The sequence below is a fragment of the Dipodomys merriami genome, unplaced genomic scaffold (genome assembly GCF_024711535.1).
Source record: "Dipodomys merriami isolate MVZ:Mamm:240054 unplaced genomic scaffold, mDipMer1.0.p SCAF_17, whole genome shotgun sequence".
Taxonomy (NCBI): domain Eukaryota; kingdom Metazoa; phylum Chordata; class Mammalia; order Rodentia; family Heteromyidae; genus Dipodomys; species Dipodomys merriami.
Window position 1 is genome coordinate 9,037,501 of NW_027203048.1, and position 16,735 is coordinate 9,054,235.

The 16,735-nt window shown below is 40.2% G+C and overlaps 2 protein-coding genes across 3 annotated transcripts in view; one reads left to right on the top strand and one right to left on the bottom strand.

Annotated features, from left to right (window-relative positions):
• Hadha (hydroxyacyl-CoA dehydrogenase trifunctional multienzyme complex subunit alpha) overlaps positions 1-8,073 on the bottom strand; it is a 40,227-nt gene extending 32,154 nt beyond the window's left edge. Inside the window, exons 1-4 of the mRNA XM_070025169.1 lie at positions 7,958-8,073; positions 1,911-1,952; positions 1,748-1,818; positions 28-161 (exon numbers count right to left, since the gene is read on the bottom strand). Of these exons, the coding sequence (XP_069881270.1) occupies positions 28-161; positions 1,748-1,818; positions 1,911-1,952; positions 7,958-8,024 (314 nt within the window). The 5' untranslated portion in view covers positions 8,025-8,073. The remainder of the gene's footprint in view (positions 1-27; positions 162-1,747; positions 1,819-1,910; positions 1,953-7,957) is intronic.
• A 244-nt stretch (positions 8,074-8,317) lies between these two features.
• Hadhb (hydroxyacyl-CoA dehydrogenase trifunctional multienzyme complex subunit beta) overlaps positions 8,318-16,735 on the top strand; it is a 34,793-nt gene continuing 26,375 nt past the window's right edge. The window contains exons 1-4 of one of the 2 annotated variants that reach the window (XM_070025170.1): positions 8,318-8,421; positions 13,413-13,487; positions 13,572-13,616; positions 15,425-15,524. In XM_070025170.1, the coding sequence (XP_069881271.1) occupies positions 13,421-13,487; positions 13,572-13,616; positions 15,425-15,524 (212 nt within the window). In that variant the 5' untranslated portion in view covers positions 8,318-8,421; positions 13,413-13,420. Of the gene's footprint in view, positions 8,422-8,874; positions 8,898-13,412; positions 13,488-13,571; positions 13,617-15,424; positions 15,525-16,735 lie in introns of those variants that run through there. The other variant, XM_070025171.1, reaches the window with a different exon arrangement.

A 16,735-nucleotide genomic window follows, 5' to 3' on the forward strand; every position in this document is an offset into this window, starting at 1 on the left:
GGTTGCCTTAGGATTACTAAAACTTACTTAATGTCAGCACCTGCAACAAAGCAGCCTGGCTTTGATGACATGAGGACAGCACTTCTGATTTGGTCATTACTCCAGATCTCATTCATCACTTCTTGGAATTCTGATTGTACTTCTTCGTTCAATGTATTTACCTACAGGGGGGAAAGAGGTACATCTAGGATTGAAAGAGAACTCAAATGAACATTATCAACATCAAATGTGATTTTGATTATAGAAATGATGTTTACTAGCAGACATATACTGTTAGAAGAAATAAAAAGCAAGAAAAAAAACGAACAAAAAAAAATCCCCCAAATCTAGTGGCTTTCTGGTCAGGTAGCTTTGACCAACTACTAGTGCCTTCCCTTAAAAAAATAGGCTTGGTAATACACACCTGTAACCCTAAGTATTTGGGATGTGAAGGCAAGAGGACAGCAAATTCAAGTCCAAGTTGGACTACGCGTAAGACCATATCTCAAAAAACAACCAAACCCCAAAGTATCTACTCAAAAGGGAAATTCAGTTCACATTCCTAAGAGTGTGCATCATACATAAGTAAGTCTATAATCACTAAGTGACATGGGGAAAAATGAAGTTAGATGCTTGTGGCTCGTGCCTGTAATCCTAACTACTCAGGAGGCTGAGATCTGAGGATTGTGGTTCAAAGCCAGACCATGAAGGAAATGCCATGAGACTCTCATCTCCAATTAACTACCAGAAAACTGGAAGTGGAGCTGTGGCTCAAAGTGGTAGAGTGCTAGCCTTGAGCAAAAGAGTTCAAGGATAGCACCCAGGTCCTTAATTCAAGCCCCCTGTGACTGAAAAAAAAAGGGGGGGGGGAGAAATTAAAATTAGATACCCAGTCTGATTTCACTTGAATAATTGAAACTGGTTATCTTTGTGTTTGGACTAGGTATGATGATTATTTTCTTCATTATAGCTTCTTGCGGTATTAAAACTTCCTGCCATTGGCATGCATTACTTTTACTTGAGGGTTTTTTTTTTTTTTTTTTTTTGTGAAAAAGCATATTAACTTGAATCACTGGTTAATGGATGCTAAAATATACTCTGGGGATGGGAATAAATTTTCTTGTCATTAAGCTGTGATTAGTTGTCAACTGTTTTCATCTAGGTACTGCTGTCATCTTAGGCCTCTCATTACAAATTTTCTTAAGTATGAAGCCTAACCTAATTTGAGATAAGGGAAAACAGGGGATGCTGCTATGCTGAAGTTGCCAAAAACAAGTGAAGTTCCACTTTGAGAAGAACTTGATTCCTAATATGTGAATTGCATCAAGGGATAATTCAGATCTTTCAGGAAGTTTGCAAATGTCTACATGCAACCCAGCCAACTTACTGTGAATACTGACTCATGTCAGGCAGGTAATCAAGAAAGCGGATTTATTAACTTCAGATTTTAGATGTCCAGATAAGTCTCAATTCTTAACAAATCAAGCTTATACTTTAATTTTTATCTAATAAATCACCTCCTCATTCTACATTGTAACAAGATAGTCTTAATTTGTGATATTAATCTGACAGTCAATACAAAGGAATTCTTACACAATTCTTATTTTGCTTCATAAAAAATGCTTTCACTGGGCAATCCGTCAAACTTTTACTACTCTATCAAAATTATAAATTCATGGATTACTGCCACATTGATGGATTTCTTTCTCATTTAAGACTGGAGTCATAAACATAGAAGAAATAAACTGCACAAACTTAAATTTGGTACCTTTGAATTGGGTGAGTTAATTCGAATAACTGCCACATCCCCTTTGATTCCATAGTTAACATGGGTTCTGGCTAAAAAGGAAGGAAAATTTATTTATAAAAATGTTTATTATAAAACAAATCTAAGAAGCAATGTAAGAATGTCAACAAGAAATAAAACTTACTTAGCAAAGCAGAAGACGCTGTAAAGTTGCGACAAATGCAACCTATAAGAAAAAAGTATTTCAAAATTAATTGTTTTGCAAAACAGAATTTATGTAGTATCTGTTAGACATAGCAAAGCTGGAATTAATAGCAAAAGTTGCCAAATGAAAACAATGTGCTTTAGAACATTATTGTCACTATTCCTACATATTCCCATTTTAAGATCAGTAATATGACTATTCAGATACTAAATAAAGTAGGTAGAGGAATGGCCCCCAAAAGATTGGCATCCCCAGGATCTGTGAATTTGTTAGGCCACAGGGCAAAAGACTAATGTTGCAAATGGAATTAAGGCTGCCAGTCAGTTGACCTTATTAGAGGAAGAGTATTATGGATTATCCAAGTGGGTTTAGTGTAATAACAAGAGAGAGGCAAAGGGAATCAGAGAGATGGCAGTGTGAGAACTGGCCCAAGCTGCTGAAGACAGACATAAAAGGGCAACAAGTCAAGAAGATGGGCAGACTCCATAAGCTAGAAAAGAGAATGCATTTTTCTTAGACACCTAAACACAGCTGCCTACACCTCTAATGTTAGGTACTGAGACAAAATATATTTTGGATTTCCAACTTCTGTCACAACAAGATAAGTATCTGTTTCAAGCCCTAACTTGATAGTAATTTGTTACAGTAGCAATAGGAAACAAATACTCTCAGTAATAAATAACAACAAAGCAATCCATAATATGTCCCAAATATGTTTTCCAGACACATCCTCCTACCTTTTTCTGGAAGCATGGACTAATGGATTTATCAAAAATAAAATCAAGGGACAACAGTGGCTACTATAAATAAAACATATAATACTTTTCTATTTTAATTATTTCTAACTAAAAACCTCTATCCTGCACCATCAAAGATATTTCTATTCACTGGATGATAAAGCCTTTCTCCTTTCTCCTAGTCACTTTACTAGTTTACTCCAGCATAATACTATAAAGAGCAGCAGAGGCTGGGGACATAGCAGAGACAAACTGCCTGCTTAGCATGCCTGAGGTTCTTGCTTTGAAAAGCCTAAAGACCAACTTGATAGGACCACAACTACTCGTGTCCCTGGTGAGCATTCCAACCCACTAAGGTTGAAAGACAGCCAGGCAGACAAATCTGAGAGACTTTTTTGTTGTTATTGTTGTTGGTCATGGGGCTTGAACTTGGCCTAGGCGCTGTCTCTGAGCTCTTCAGCTCAAGGCAAGCGCTCTACCACTTGAGCCACAGCACCATTTCTGGTTTTTTGGTGGTTAATTGGAGATAAGATTCACGGACTTTCCTGCCTAGGCTGGCTTAAAACTGTGATCCTGGGGCTGGGAAGGTGGCTCAGCGGTAGAGCACTTACCTTGAATGCATGAGGCCCTGGGTTCGATCCCTCAGCACCACATAAGCAAAAAGAAAAAAAGCCAGAAGTGGCGCTGTGGCTCAAGTTGTAGAGCGCTAACTTTGAGCTAAAGAATAGGGACAGCGCCCAGGCCCAGAGTTCAGGCCCCATGACCAGACCCAAAAAATAAAAACAAAACAACAACAACAAAAAACTGTGATCCCCAGATCTCAGCTTCCAAAGTAGCTAGGATTTCAGGCATGAGCCACCAGTGCCCAGCTTGAGAGACTCTCCACTTAGCCAACAAAAAACTCAAGTGGTAGAGTGCCAATCCAAGTGAAAAAAGCTAGGAACCTGTATGCAGGCCTGTGTTTGAACCCTAATTCCAACACACACACACACACACACACACACACACACACACACACACACACACACACACACACACACACACACACACACACACACACACACACACACACACACACACACACACACACACACACACACACACACACACACACACACAGAATTTATAAAGTGGAAAGGAAATGACGAGGTATGGATTTTTTTGAATGTATGTATACACTGGTCTCAGGGGTTAGATAGGGTACTGTCCTTGATCTTTTGTGCTCAATGCTAGTGCTCTACCACTAAACCACGTCTGGTTTTTTAGTGATTAATTGGAGTTCAAAGTCTCATGGACTTTCCTGGTTGGGCTGGCTTTGAACTTCAGTCCTCAGATTTCAGCCTTCTGAGTGGCTAGGATTACAGATGTGAGCCACTGACATTCAATAAGGGCATATAATTTTAACTGGATCTGGGTAAAGTATATTAGAGTGGGAATAGATAAAGTGAAAATGAAGGTTAGGAAGAATGATGTAGACAGATAAGAAACACAAATATGTTAATAGGAATGTTAAATGCTTAAAGAAAAAAGAAAGAAGAGCAAATATGGGTTGCAATTTTATTTTGTTGTGAGACAGTCTCTTTATGTAGCTAAGGCTGTGCCTTGAACTTGTAATTCTCCAACCTCAGCCTCTGAGTTTGGGAGCCTCAGTTGAGATTAACTTACCAGGTACTACAACCACAAGCATGTGCCACCATGCCTGACTGGGTTACAATTTTTAAATATTAAGTATTTGATATTCAAAGATTAATGCTCATTAGTCTATACTCATTTTAGCATTGTAGTCAGTTTAACTTTTGCTATTAGCCAATCTTTGCTGTAAATACACCCACACATGCATACACAAAGCCTCTTCTCAATCAACAGAGATGGAACAAGAGAAAAATCAGTAATTGCACAAACATAAAATAACTCCAAACCACAGTCAACTAAGTCAAGTCAGTCAAAGTACAAGGTAACTTTGCTTTTGGAATCCAGCTTTACCAGAAAGTTTATACTCCAGTGGCAGTGTGAACTTTAGCCTACATATACTGTGCCAGCAAGAAAAACCTTTGTCCTACTTTCTAATCATCTTCCTATGCAATTCAAGAGAATACCTGTAAAACTACAGTCAGCACAAAGAGCTGGGTTATGTCAACACACATTTCAAATTTGAAAATGTTACTTTGATTGTACCAATAAAATACTTTTCTCAAAAGAGAACCTAGGAAAAGGGATGGTATTAAGGAAGTGAAGAGTCAAATTTAAAAATACTACATGGCCACTAAATATTTGCCTTGAATTTATTTCCTGAGAACTTACTGCACCACTTACAAGATTAGGAAATTATATGTAGGAGAAGTGGGAATAAAGAGATACCATGATCAAGATGTGATATTTACTTATTTGGCAGTAGTAGGGAATAATCTGGAACTTGCTAGATAGGCACATTATACCATGTGATTTAATTTTTTTTTTCATTATTAGGTGGGTACTGGTGGGTCACACCTGTAATCCTAGCTAAGATCCGAGGATCGTGGTTCAAAGCCAGTCTGGGCAGGAAAGCTACACACTACACACTATTCTAGAGTGCGGCCCACCAGTTTGACTCTCCTAAATAAACTATTTTCTGCCAGAACCATGTTGTGGTCTCCTTTTGGCAACGCTTACATCTGTACCCAGGCCGAGTTAAGGCCTCACAGACAACAAAAATAAATAAATAAATTTCCATTATTAAATTCATAATTATAGTACCTGCAGAGTAGGTAAGTGCTTACATGTCAATTTAAAGAAAATATAGTAATTTCTCAATAACTGTTTTAGTTTCATTTGGCAATGCTTTGGCACAGACTTTCTGGGTAAAAATGCCATCTCTCAAGTCAAAATGGTAATCCAGGTGTGAAGACAATTTTTTTTTGGGGGGGGGGTCTGGTCGTGCAGCCTGAACTCTGGGCCTGGGCACTGTCCCTCAGCTCTTCAGCTCAAGGCTAGCACTCTACCACTTGAGCCACAGCACCACTTCCCGCTTTTTTCTTTTTGCTTATGTGGTGCTGAGGAATCGAACCCAGGGCCTCATGCATACAAGGCAAGCGCTCTACCACTGAGCCACCTTCCCAGCCCCGAGTGAAGACAATTTTATAACCACTTTTACGTATGTCTTTTTCAAAATTTATATATTTCTATTAAAATAAGCAGTGTCAATAATGATATATTCTCATTAGTGAAAAAATAATGCAAATTATAAAATTTATGTGATCAATCTCAATAAATTATTTATAGTCATATACATTCTATACAGAAATATAAAAAATAAGCTGCTGGCTTTTTACTACAAATATAAACTGGTTAAATTACAAATTTTCAATTATATAAGATCATTGTTCTTCAGGACCAAGAAGAGTTAATATTGATGATATTTCTGGAGCATGTATGCCACTACTTTTATATAAAACATACTCTCTTTATACCTCACAAATAACATTCCCTATTTACAAATGAGAACATACATTTGAAATAAACTGCCCAAGGTCACTGGAAGGTAAAAGACAGGGACTGGTTTAAACCCAGAATTAAGTCTCCACATTTAATTGCTCTGCCATGCTATACCTCATGATGAACATCGTCCAGTCTCATTCATTATACAGATGAGGAAATCCAGCCCATTTAGATTTAGATATTTATCCCAAGTCACACAGACAGTTAGTGACTAGGATACATGTGACCTGACTATCACTTCAGTGTTACACCAGTTTACCAAAAATGCCTTATTACCAACAGCAGGGGCAAACTCAAAAACACACACGAGTTTTCAAAAGTATTAAATAACAAATGTGGAAAATAGGAAAAAATATAAACAGTAAGAAAACAACCAAATGTTAAGGGAAGACATATAAAGGTAGTGAAAAATGATTCATTTTTCATAATCTACATACAAATCTTTTTTTGGGGGGCTGTGTCAAATACAATTTTATTTTGAAATGAATGTTAAAATGAAGGTCTAGAGTTGTTTGAATGATAAAACAATCAAAGTTCCTCAAATACAGTTAAAAATCATTTAAGTTGAAGGAAAGAGCAAGTATCTTTTTTTCCAAAGCTGCCTTAGGTTTCAGGGAAGTACAAGTACACTTGGAAGAAATATACTAATAATTTATTGCTAAATAGGCAGTAGGTATCTTTACTTAGGTGATGCTGGAGACTGAACCAAGGGCCTTGAGCATGTGAGGCAAGTGCTCTACCACTAAGACACATTGCAGCCAGTAGATTCCTTCCCTTTCCCCAACCCTCTAAAGCATTTCACTTTTCTGTGATGTAGTTATATTACAACTGGTACATATAAGCATTCTGTGATTTAAAAGTGCTTAAAAAAGAAAGCATAAAATCTAATCAATCATTGAATTAATCTCTTAAAGTTAGTACTCCAACTACTAGTCTTAAAACAAATTCTAAGCCACTTATTTTTTCAGGAGGAGGAAGAGAGAATTCATTTTACAAATGAAAGTTCCTAATTAAGTAATTGATATTAAACACATCATGTAATAACGTCACATTTGACCTTACAGATTTGGGATGGGGGGGGGGGTGGACGCTGTTTTCCACACCCATCACCAACTTCTTTTACCCATGGACTGCCGGTTTGCAGAGGTAAAGGACAATATAAGTAACACAGGCTGACTGGGAATTTAGACACCGTGCTTAAGAACCAACATTTTATTCCTTAAGATACAGGTCTTTGAGTGTTTTTAAAGTCCCTTCCAGGAAGTTAGGGGACCTCCCAATTCAATATTTTAAACATGATCATTTGCACTGCCAAGCTGAGCTTCCTCTGAAGTACAAAAATGGCTTTGCCAGGACAAACAGGGAGTGGCAGGGCTCTACTAGGCTGGTGAATGTCACCTAAGGAGCTTCTAGGAAAGCTGTGGTTGCTAACAAGGAGCTAAGAAGTCCTAAAGATGAGACAGACTTAGTGGGGGTCCTCTGGCTCTAGCAAGGGTCAGGCCCGTGGCCACCGTTAAAGAAGATAAGGGACAGGAAGGCAAAAGAGCCACGACAGGGGACTCTCCCAAAGTGAGGGACTCAAACGTTAGGGGCTACGGCGCTTGAAATCGCCACAGGACTCGGAATAGCGCGCGCGGGAGTGACAGTCCCTTAGCAAGGTCACAGGAAAAACGGGGTCCCAGGATGGTGTCTCCCCCACATAAGGGTCCCTGGACCCGGGTGCGTCAGGCCGCACTGAGGGACCGACGCAGCTTCTAGCCGTTTCAGCTCTGCGTGGTCCGACAGAGACATCAGGTCCCTTCGAACCAGGCTCACCTCGGGAGCGGAGGATCCTGAAGGCAGTGAAGCGGCTGAGGCTGCCAATGGCCCGGGAAGCAACCATCTTGCAGGAGAGGACGAAAGCAGAGAGCGCTTCTAGCCGCCGCGACCGCGGAGAGGACTTTTCTTTTCCCAGTCTGGCAGGCCAGGCGCCCAACTCACTGCCTGACTAAAACCCAGCCGTTGAATTGTCACCGGCCCTTTTATCCTTGCTCGTCGCTCCTATCTAAAGAAATCAAAAGGAGGCTTTCTCCGCTGGGGGACCGAGGCCCGTCGAGGAACGGGGAGGAGCGCCTCATTTTCTAGTCAGGCGGACGACGGACAGCCCGTGGGGCCGCCAGCGCCTGTGGGCGGGACCGAAGGGGGGTCCTTTCTGGACAGGACCCGCCCCTTGCCGGGAGCGTCTTGTCACTCGGGACCGGACCCGGCTCAGAGCAGGTTCTCCGCGGACACCACGTTAGGTGAGAGGGCGGGTTCAGTGGGGTTTCTGCCAGGCCTTTCCCGCAGGAGATCCCCGCTTCCTTCCCGAGTCGCTGCTCTGGTGCCGGCGGCCGCTTCCCTTCCCTGGGAGAGTCGCAGTCTGGGGACGGGAAGGACTCCCGCTGACGAGGCCTAGCAGTTGCAGCTGTAGCTCGGAGCCGCGGCGTTATCGCCTCGGGTGGACGTGTGTGTCTGAAGCCCTGGGCTGTGTTAGGGGTGTTTGTTGTTTCACCTGCTTTACCTGTAGCCAAGTCTTGCGCTGTCGACATTGAGAGCGCCACAAGTCCACCCTGGTTTCGGCTGTTAAGGATGGGACTCGGGCGTGGAATTGCTGAGACGGTTCTTGCTCACCGGCATTTTCTGACCTAGATGAGACCCATTGGTCGATCACTTCCCTTTATCGATGAAGAAAAAGACGAGCCGGTGAACGAGTGCGTTTACTAGTGGGCCATATTTGGTAAATGAAAACCTAAGTTTACATCTGACTCAGAGCTGTGCATTGCATGATAGTTGTCTTTGTGCCGGAAAGAGGGACCCCAGAATAAAGTGGTTTCGGAAGAAAGTAATGTTGAGGGACGATCGTTTTCTTTCTTGGGCACCTTCACATTGTTTTATAAATTTTCTTGTCTATGGCATAACAAGGATTCATATATAAATTTGAGCCTCAGTACATATCAGGTTTACTACCTGCAAGAGAAACTAACACACACACACACACACACACACACACACACACACACACACACACACACACACACACACACACACACACACACACACACACGAATGACAGGCAGTTAGACAAGTGGGAAGTATGGAAAGAGTTGATGAGCGCTTTCTGTTTTAGAACTCAAGTCTAATAGTGAGTGAGTCCTACATTAGCCAAGAATACTTGAAGCAAAACTTCGATGACCATTTCTGAATAAATTGCAAAAAAAAAAATCTTGACCTTGTAAGATAGTTTACAGTTCAAAGCTCGTTTTCTGCCTATATAATGCTTTCTTGTGCACTTGATTGTGCCCTGCCCTTATTTAGATCAGGGGTTGCAAACTTTTTTTCTGTAGTTTCATCTTTGTGGCCCCACTTTGGTGTCTTGTATATCCTTTGTTTGGTTTCATTTACCAAGCTTTAGGTGAGGGTGTTGGTTAGTTGTAGAGCCCTTGCCAAGTATGGGCAAGACCCTGGATTATTATACTCCCCCCCCCCCCTACACACACAAAAAGAGAGGAGAAAAAGTACAAAGCCTATTCTTAGCCACTTGGGTTGTAGTTTGCAAACCCTTGATTTAAATCACTTCTGGCTCTACTTTCTTGTTTCGCACTCTCAACAAAATTATAAGTTCTGTCAAGTCAGAAATGTTATATTTTCTTTAACCCTCATTGTTTTAGTACAAAGGCTTGCATAGAGGAAAACTAAGTATTTTGATATCATTAAATAAAAATAGCAAACAAATATATAAGCCTTACTAATCTCAGAGTATGTATTTAATCCTCTCAACTCTATAGAATTGTCCACATATTACTGAAGGCCCTGGAACAGAAAGGTTAAATAACGGGCTGGGAAGGTGGCTTAGTGGTAGAGTGCTTGCCTTGCATGCATGAGGCCCTGGGTTCCATTCCTCAGCACCACATAAGCAAAAAGAAAAAAGCCGGAAGTGACTCTGTGGCTTAATTGGTAGAGGGCTAGCCTTGATCTGAAGAGCTGAGGGACAGCGCCCAGGCCCAGAGTTCAGGCCCCACTACCGGACCCCCCAAAAAAAAAAAAGGTTAAATATCTTGTTTAAGGTCATACACCTAGAATTGAGCCAGGATTTGAACTTGGGCTTTAGAGTCTGTTCTCATAACCCTGACATAACCTAGTGTTGCTCCATCTTCTTTCAATGCCTATGTAGTCCCTGTGCCTTCCCCTCCTCCCAGATGCCTCTTCATGCTACTTAAGCCTGAACATTATCTTTGTGTTTCCACACCTCAGATGCCTTTGAAGCCTAGCAAATGAGAGTAAAAACCCACTCTCTCCTATTATTATTTGCTTAGTCTCTTTTTTCAAGCTGTATTTTTTTTGTCGGTTATGGGCTTGAACTCGGGACCTGAGCGCTGTCCCTCAGCTCTTCAGCTCAAGGCGAGTGCTCTAGGACTTGAGCTACAGTGCCACTTCAGGTTTTCTGAGTGTTTATTGGAGATAAGAGTTTCATGGACTTTCTTGCCCCGGCTGGCTTTGAACTGCGATCCTCAGATCTCAGCCCCCTGAGTAGCTAAGATTACATGCGTGAGCCACCCTCACCCGGCTCAAGCTATATTTTTTGTTGATTGCCCAAGAACTATGTAGTCCTATTTTTTTTGGTGGGGGAAGGTTATGAACTACAGAAAAGTATAAAGAAAATAAGTACAGCTCTAAATCTATCATGTTTAGATAGTGTTGATGTTTTTCTATGTGTTGTTCTGGATTTTTTAATGCATTTGTATATTTGTAAAAGATATCTATCTATCTATCTATATCTATCTATCTATCTATCTATCTATCTATCTATCTATCTATCTATCTATCTATATGGAACTATACTGATAGTCTATAAAGAATGACCCAAGAGACATTTATATTATATGTTGCTGTATATCAAATTATACCCAAATTTAGCATCTTAAATCAACTCATTTTTGCTATTTCATGTATTTTCCGGAGGTCAGAAATCTAGGGTGACTTAGCTGGATTTTCTGATGTTAGAATTTCTTAGGATGTTCTCAGCATGTTGGCTGGCACTGTAATCATCTGAAGGCTTACCTGCAATAGAGTATCCTGCTTCCAAGTTCAGTCACAAGGCTGTTGGCAGTAAGGGGCAGTTCCTCAGTACATGAACTTCTTCATGAGGCTTGTGATCTGCCAGCTGGCTCCACTCAAATGTGATCTGACCGAGCCCAAGACAGAAACTGCAGTATTGTTTGATAGCCTAATCTCAGACATATTGTGCCATCACTTCTGACAAACTTTTAGTTTAAACAATCCAACTGGACTTTACTATGGAAGCGATCATACAAGAAACAATGTGGATACCAAGAGGTAGAGATAATTGGGATCAGTATAGAGGCTGGCTACTGCAGCCCTCATTTACGAACCTTGAATTTTTAAAAGAAAAAACAAGTTTTAAAATTAACAGATTTTATACATTTTTAATGCACAGTAACAAGTCTATCCACCTTTGCTTTCTAGTTCTCAATTTCCTTTCTTTCAGTTAACAATTTTTAACATTTTTGTACTTCCAGGGTTTATTTTCTACTGATAGAGGAAATGTGCATGATTCCCGCTCCTCCCTCCCCCCAATATGAGCGATAACTTGCATTTCATACTGTTTCATACTTTGCTTTTCTCACTTGGTAATATAGCTAAGAAAGATTTCTGTGTTGGTACTTAGTCATCTCCTTATGTTTTACAGTGACATGAAGTAGTGTGTGTGTGTGTGTGTGTGTGTGTGTGTGTGTGTGTGTGTGTGTGTGTGTGTGTGTGTGTGTGTGTGTGTGTGTGTGTGTGTGTGTGTGTGTGTGTGTGTGTGTGATGTAGGGGGTTAGTTATAGGGCTTGAACTCTGGGCCTGGGTACTCTCTGTCCCTGAGCTCTTCAGCTCAAGGCTAGTGCTCTACTACTTGAGCCACAGCACCACTTCTGGTAGTTAACTAGAGATAAGAGTCTCACGGAGTTCCTGCTCAGGCTGGCTTTGAACTGCAGTCCTCAGATCTCAGCCTCCTGAGTAGCTAGGATTACAGGTATGAGCCATGAGCACCTGGCAAAGCAGTATTTTAGTTATTATAGCTGGTTTATTAAACCAATCCCCTCTTTGTTGGTTATTTTAATCTTTTACTGTTACAGTAATAGGTCATGTATACAATATTCATTATGTAAGTTCATGCAAATGGAATTTTTGGATTACAAATTGGGTGAAATGATAGCATTAATAGATAATTATCAAGTTTCTATGCATAGAGATTGCACTAATTCACACCATTGACCAACAAGGATATGATAGTATGCATACTCTGGCCCATACAGTGTATCTTAACCTTTGAGTCTGCTAACTTAACAGTTATAACTCTATGGTTTAATTTGAATTTCTCTTATGAGTGGAATTGAAGATCTTTTTTGTATATGTAAGAGTAATTTAGAGCTGAGTATGGTGGCACATGCATGTAATTTCAGTACTAGAGAGAAGATTATGAGTTCAAGGTCAGGCTGAACTACATAGCAAGACCTTATCTCAAAAAAAAAAGCTGTTTGTGAGTTGTTTATTTTTTTCCTGTGAACAATCTGTTCCTATCTTATGCCTATTTGTTTGCTTTAAGTCTCAAGTACTCCAAAGTGTGTGTGTGTGTGTGTGTGTGTGTGTGTGTGTGTGTGTGTGTGTGTGTGTGTGTGTGTGTGTGTGTGTGTGTGTGTGTGTGTGTGTGTGTGTGTGTGTGTGTGTGTGTGTGTGTGTGTGTGTGTTTCCTAGTAGCAGTTGAAATTAAATTGCTGACATGGTGCTTCTCCCTCCCTAAATTCTTTAGTATGTAGCCCCTTCAAATGCACACATTCCACAGTGTACACATAACACAGTCTTCAAAGTCAGGAGGTTAACAGTGGTTATACAGTCTGCTTCTTTGTGCTTAAACTCTGGAGCAGACCTGCCTGGGTTCAAATCCTGGCCCTGCCAATAGTGGGTCCTTGAATGAGCCACACAAGCCCTGTAGCTCAGTTTCCTCATCTTTTATACAAGGTATAATAAGTATGCCTATTTCATAGGTTGTGAGGATTTGATGCTTACAGTAGTAGCCTAGGTAGTCTGAAAAGTCAGTCAGTACAGGTATAATATTAGAAGGATAGGGGATAATGTAACAACTTTTTGGTGTTTTATAATAGCCATGGATAAGATTATCGAGATCATGGTCTGCACATAAGCTACAAATTGCTGAGGTAATCCAGGATGTACTTTGTTCTTCTCTTTTTAGGTTTCAGAATGGCTTCCATCTTGAGTTACACCTTTAAAACCCTTCCTAGTACATCAAAATGGGCTCTCAAATTTTGTAAGTTGAATTTTTCTTTGTGTTTCAAAGATTATATTTATAAGCATTTTACACAGACATCGAATGGTGTTTTTTGTCTTCCAGCTGTAAGATCTTTGAGCTGTTCTTCCCCACTACAAGCAGCCCCAGGTATAGTAATTCTAAAATAAGCATTTTTCCCTTTAAATATTAGATATTATATTTGTGAATTCTGAATAAAAACCAAAAGAACTTTGATAATTCTTCCCCTTTTTTTGAGCAACATGAACATCACTATTGCCTTCATATTAAAAACTTGTGGGGCTTATCAGTAACGATATTGAAGATTGGACTTGAAAACCTGAGGCTGTGGCTCAAGTGGTAGAATGCCTTCCTGACAAGAACAAGGCCCTAAGTTCAAACCCAGTAGTAAAAAAAAAGAAGATTGAGATTTAAATAACCACAGAAGGCTCCTCTTTCTGGGCTTTGGAGTTGGATGGAATCACAAAGATTCTATAAACCTTGCTAGTTAGATTATTTGCTAGTTATTAAGTCTAGAGATGATGAGCTTACAAAGAGCCAAAAGTAAATTTTTAAAATTTGCAACGAGTGATAGGCTTTTGTATTAAATACCTTCTTATCTCATATGCAAGACCTGTTGCTGAAATAGGAGGCAGTATGGAATTAGTTAATAAGAGAAGATGGTTAGCCAATATGAAATGAAAGTGTAAGAAAACGTGTTGATTTGATATGGTCTCTTAGATCCCAAGTACATCCAATGAATTTGTGGCTTCACCATGGTAAATAGATACCTTCTTCATTGGGGATAATCTTTGTGTTCCTTAATATTGAGAAACTTTCAATTCTAATTTATTTTTAGCTTTAAAAAAAAATATCGAAGCTAGGTGCTGACCTGGTGGCTCATGCCTATTTTTCTAGCTACTCAGAAGGTTGAGATCTAAGGATTAAAGTTCAAAGCCACCCTGGGCAGGAAACTCCATGAGACTCTTATCTTTAATTAATCAACAAAAACCTGGAAGTGTAGCTTTGGCTCAAGTGGTAGAGCACTAGCCTTGAACAAAAAAGCTCAAGGACAGTGCCCAGGCCCTGAGTTCAAGCCCCAGGACTCTGTGTGTGTGTGTGTGTGTGTGTGTGTGTGTGTGTGTGTGTGTGTGTGTGTTGGGCACAGTGACTCACACCTATAATTCTAGCCACTCATGAGGTTTTGATGTGAGAAAGGCCTTGAACACAAAAGCTGAAGGATAGCACCCAGGCCCTGAGTCTTGAACTCACTCAACCTGGGCTCTATTGCTTAGCTGTGTGTGTGTGTGTGTGTGTGTGTGTGTGTGTGTGTGTGTGTGTGTGTGTGTGTGTGTGTGTGTGTGTGTGTGTGTGTGTGTGTGTGTGTGTGTGTGTGTGTGTGTGTGTGTGTGTGTGTGTGTGTGTGTGTGTGTGTGTGTGTGTGGCACAGTGGCTCACACCTATAATTCTAGCCACTCATGAGGTTTTGATCTGAGAAAGGCAGCCCAGGCAGAAGAGTCCATAAGATTCTTTTCTCTCTAACTAGCAAAAAGTCAGAAGTAGAGCTATGGCTTAGTGGTAGAGTACCAGCCTTGAGTGAAAAAGCCAAGTGAGAATATAAGGCTCTGAGTTCAAACCCCAGTACTGGCAATAAATAAATAAATAAATAAATAAATAAATAAATAAATAAATAAGATTAATAAATGGTCATGCAACTAAACACTGAATTATATAATTTTGTAATGAAAAATAGAGAGTCAGAGATATGACTGATGTGGTAGGGTACGTACCTTTCAAGTATAAAGCTTTGAGTTTAGGACTGCTCCAAAAAGGTAAAATCATGTGACTTGATGTATTTTAGGGTTCTAGCATTGAAGCCAAAGCCTTACATGTGTAGACAGGACTACACCTGATTTTTATATATTTTAGTTAATAGTTCTTTGAACTTTATTTCAAAGCTGTCCAAACGCAATCGAAGAAGACTTTGGCTAAACCCAATGTAAGAAATATCGTGGTGGTGGAGGGTGTCCGCATTCCATTTTTGCTGTCAGGCACATCGTAAGTATGAAATGAGCATCTTAATTTACTTTTTTTTTTAAAGATTCTGTCTAAAATGATCTTTGTAAATGTAGTCCAATAAGTAATAATACCATTAGTGAGCTAATACATGGAGAGTTTCTCCAAGAAATTAGTATAGGGTAAGTCAAGCAAGAGGTGAAATATTATGGCAAACTGTGTTTTATCCTTTTTCCTAAACAAATCTAGTATGGTTCTAGCTTACAACAGCTTGAAAGCCCAATGTAGATCCAGATAGCTTGTTTTTAGGAGGTAGAACTTAATTCTACCCTTAAGAGTGGGCTGGATTTAGTGATTCACTTTTTTTGTTGTTATTGTTGGTCATGGGGCTTGGACAGAGCTCTTAGTGCTCAAGGCTATTACTCTGCCACTGGAGTCACAGCACCACTTTCAGCTTTTTCTGAGTAGTTTATTGGAGATAAGAGTGTCACAGACTTTTCTGCCTGGCTAGCTTTGAACCATAATCCTCAGATCTCAGCTTCCTGAGTAGCTAGGATTATAGGCATGAGCCACCAGCACCCAGTGTTTTTCACGTTTAATAAGTTAAGTTTATAGAGAGGTAAAAATAATAGACTTGTGGTGGAGAAAACTGGCAGGCACCACCTGTAACCAAGTGATCTGGTTAACTTCAGCAGTAATAAGTCATGTTGATATCATGTACCTGCTGAAATGAAATAGTGAGACGAACACTTCTTTGATGCTCTTTCACAAAATACATTACCCAGGCTTTGAGAAGTATCCGTGTCACAAAAGACAAGGAAAGGTTGAAACAAAACTACAATGTAAAATAGACTGAGAGGGCATAAGTAAGTGAGTGGAATATGGTATTCTGGATTAGCTTCTGGAACAGCTTCTGGAAGATACCAGTATAAAAACTGGTGAGATCCAAATACAGTTAGCAACCTAATAAATAGTATTGTGCCATGTTATTTTTTTTCACATTAGTAAGTTCATAGTGGTTATATAAGAAAATGTTTCTAGCTGGACGCTGGTGGCTCACGCCTGTAATCGTAGCCACTCAGGAGGCTGAGATTGAGGATCACGGTTCAAAGCCAGTGCAGGCAGGAAAGTCCATGAGACTCTTATCTCCAATAAACAACTAGAAAACCAGAAGTGGCACTGTGGCTCCAGTGGTAGAGTGCTCACCTTGAGCTGAAGAGCGCAGGGACAGTACCCAAGCCCAGAGTTCAAGC